This window comes from Haliaeetus leucocephalus, unplaced genomic scaffold (genome assembly GCF_000737465.1).
Source record: "Haliaeetus leucocephalus isolate CR32 unplaced genomic scaffold, Haliaeetus_leucocephalus-4.0 Scaffold162, whole genome shotgun sequence".
NCBI classification, from domain to species: Eukaryota; Metazoa; Chordata; class Aves; order Accipitriformes; family Accipitridae; genus Haliaeetus; species Haliaeetus leucocephalus.
In genome coordinates, this window is record NW_010972598.1 from 12,544,175 (window position 1) to 12,547,353 (window position 3,179).

Consider the following 3,179-nt stretch of genomic DNA (forward strand, 5'->3'; position numbering starts at 1 on the left):
CCCACCCACCCCGTTACCACCCCCCACCAACCCCGCATTACAAACCCTGCAGCCCCTGCACTGCGCGGGACCTCATCGGGTTCATTAATCCGGTTTCTGCGAGAGCCAGCTAGGGATGTAAACACCCAGGCAAAGCGTGGGTTTGCTTTAAAAAGTTTACAAGCAATTGCAAAAAAAAAATATTTAAAAACATCTATGCATGCAAATTTTGTAGCCATTTCTGCAACAATGTAGGGAAAAAAAAACCAAAAAACCCAAAACCCCACAACATTTATGGAGATCCAGTTTACCCACAGCTCAGCCTCAGACCAAACCCCTGAAACAATGGGGAAGCATGGAGGAAAGAAAAAAAAAACCACACCACACATTAGAAAGTCACCCTGATTGCAGGCAAAAGTTTAACAAGCACAACTCGAGTAGCTGATAGCAATTTGGCCGGGGGACAGCGGTGCTAAGCAGCACATGACACAGGGTGAACAACCCCCCGGGCCGTCCCCAGCACCCAAAGCGTGGGTACTGGGTGTCCCTGCCTGGCCCAGCTCCCAGCCAGGGTGTCAAGGCCAAGCTCAAAGTACAAGCGCGCACGTGTGTAAGCAATCCTTTCCCAGCAAATTCCTCCCCTGCAAGCTGGCTACACCTTTAATTAGCACAGAGAAGAGGCAGCTACCCCTGAGCGATGCGACTCGGGACTCACCTTCTCAGCCTGGGGGTACCGAACGCGGGGGCTGCCCCATTCCCTGCTGATCCGCCGCCGGTACTGGTGGCACTTGGGGATGTAAGTGCAGCCCACGTCACCCAGCTCCGGGTAGATAATTTCTAGATCCCCCCTGGGGAGAAAAAAGGGGGAGAGAAGAGCTTGTAGGGTAGGACCACACCATCCAGGGGATGGGAATTGGTGCCAGGGGATGGGAATTGGTGCCACTTGCCAGCCAGGCTTGAGCTACGATTGCAATGCTGGGCAGGAGATGCAGGATCCAACTTGCTGGGCACCTTGTACACCAGGATAAGCACCCTCCCATGCTGTAACATAGCCATGGGGTGTACTCCCTCTCCAAAGCAGCAGCAAGACTTTAAACATTCACTATGCCTCAGCACAACGCTCAGATTATTTCCAGGATTTTTTTAATAGTCTTTAAAAATCATGGCCCGCATGGGTTAATCTAAGGCTCGGAGAGCAAAGTTACCCCTATTCCCCCTCGGCCTTGGACAAGCCATTTGAACTCTGAACCCCCTTCTCCCACTCGCGATATGAAAGCAGGGAGAAGTCTCCTCTGTATTTTAGCACTGGTAGAGCAATAACAGGTCAGATATCTCCAGCTCTGACTTCTGCACAGAGTGCTTTCCCCTTCTGCATTATCTAACAGAGAAAGGGGCCACCAGGGCAAGCTGTCAGGTCACCGCAGCGTGTGGCTAGCAGGTCTCAAGGCCACCCTGAAGATTAGCTGCCACCGACATGACCCTCACAGGAGTCACCCTTAAATCCTGCAGCCCGAGAAGCTGCTGAGCAAATGCCCGCACCGGCACGGGGCTTGCACAGAGGAAGCTGAGAGTTGAAAGTAAGGTGCTGCTACTCATGGTTTGTGGGAGGAAGCTGGGTCCAAGTGAAGTCCCCACTTGCCTTAATCTAGAAGCTTAAGTTGCTCACACTTAGAGAGCATTTTGGTTAACTAAGTAGCAGAAAGGATGTTTTTGATGCAGAAGCTCCCAGCAGTGTGGGATATTAAGAAGCCCCCAAAGGCAAGGGGCATGTGTGCCTCTGCTCACCCAGCCCTGCCTCCCATCTCCAGCAGCAAGAGTTTAAGGCAAGGAGCTTCAGTATTAAAACACTTGATAAGGGGGGCATTTGGTGACTGTTCAGCTGGGGCCCCCAACTGGTACAGCAGCAAACTGCCTGTTAGCAGCTCCAGGAGAAGCTCCCTAAGGCTTCCTCCTCTTCCCATGCCCACACCTCAAGCATTAACATCTCTGCAGGATGAGCTTTGAGGTCTGTGGGATGACCTGTTCTAGCACTTTCCTTCACCAAAAGTAGCCCCCTTCCTCTGAGACTTTCTGCAGAAAACATTTGTCATCTCTGATTCTGGAAGTTGCTTCAAAAACCTTGCAAAATGGACCAAGGAACAACTGGAGGTGCCCAGAGACACCAAGATCTCAGCTTGCAGTGCATGTAGGCACTGCTTGGCTTTGCTCTGGCCCAGATTCCTGGCAAAAGGAAGAAAGCAACTAATATTTATAGCCCTGGCAAAAGGGATACTGGAATTAACTGTCCCAGGAGGTGACATGCAAGGGCAGCACATGACTGGCCACCCAGGGCTGGTGCAGTTCAGAAAGGAGACAAGAGGGTGTCACTCACCTGCAGAATTCACCGTCCACACCGCTGAGCATCTGGAAGAAGCAGGTCCGCAAAGGGTCATCTGGCCAGGGGGACTGCTCCTCCCGGGCAGCAGTGCCAAGCAGGCTGGCAGCCAGCAACACAGCACCCAGCAGCTTCATCCTGCCCTGCAGAGACCAAGGGACAGAGAGGGTCAGTCCCACAGGCAGAGCTGTGACCCAGCACCGCTCCCCCAGCACCTGCAAGCACCCACAGCATCCCCACCACCATGCTCCAGTTCAGCCCCCCCCTCCCAGAAACCAGCTCCAGGCAAAGCACACCCAGCCTTACACGTCATTTTTTTTTTCCACTTCCACCAGTTCCACATCATTAATCCCAACCATGCCAGAAATGAACTGTGTTTCCTGCTGCTGCCCCGTGCCAGGGAATACCAAGTCCCCAGCGGGCTTACAGCAAGATCCTACATCTTAGAGGACCCATTTCTGCCCACCTACAAGGACGGCGCATTCCCACCCTCCCGCATGGCACCAGGGATGTGCACATATGATATCACAAACTGGGCAGCCCAGCACAGCCATGATCACCACCAGTGCTGGCCCTGCTGCTCTCCCTAGGACTCTAATGTGATGGAAAAGATGAAAAATTGCTATCAGGCTAACGGTCTAACCAAGACCATTACTGATGGATGCACAACCAGCCGTGACACGCTGACCAACACATCCCTGACCCCAGGCAGAGCCCCTGCAGAAGACCAGCCCCCTTGAACCCAGCCACCCTCTCCAGAACCAGGGCAGAGCTTTTCCTGCAGGAGGACAGCCACGACCACCCATTTTTAAGTCCGTACGAAGCA

The 3,179-nt window shown here is 53.2% G+C and overlaps 1 protein-coding gene across 1 annotated transcript in view; it reads right to left on the reverse strand.

The window, feature by feature from the left end:
* The window catches only part of PEBP4 (phosphatidylethanolamine-binding protein 4), a 37,306-nt gene extending 34,816 nt beyond the window's left edge, over positions 1-2,490 (reverse strand). The window contains exons 1-2 of the mRNA XM_010563002.1: positions 2,351-2,490; positions 695-827 (exon numbers count right to left, since the gene is read on the reverse strand). Coding sequence (XP_010561304.1) covers positions 695-827; positions 2,351-2,490 — 273 coding nt within the window. The remainder of the gene's footprint in view (positions 1-694; positions 828-2,350) is intronic.
* Between the last annotated feature and the right edge of the window lie 689 nt (positions 2,491-3,179).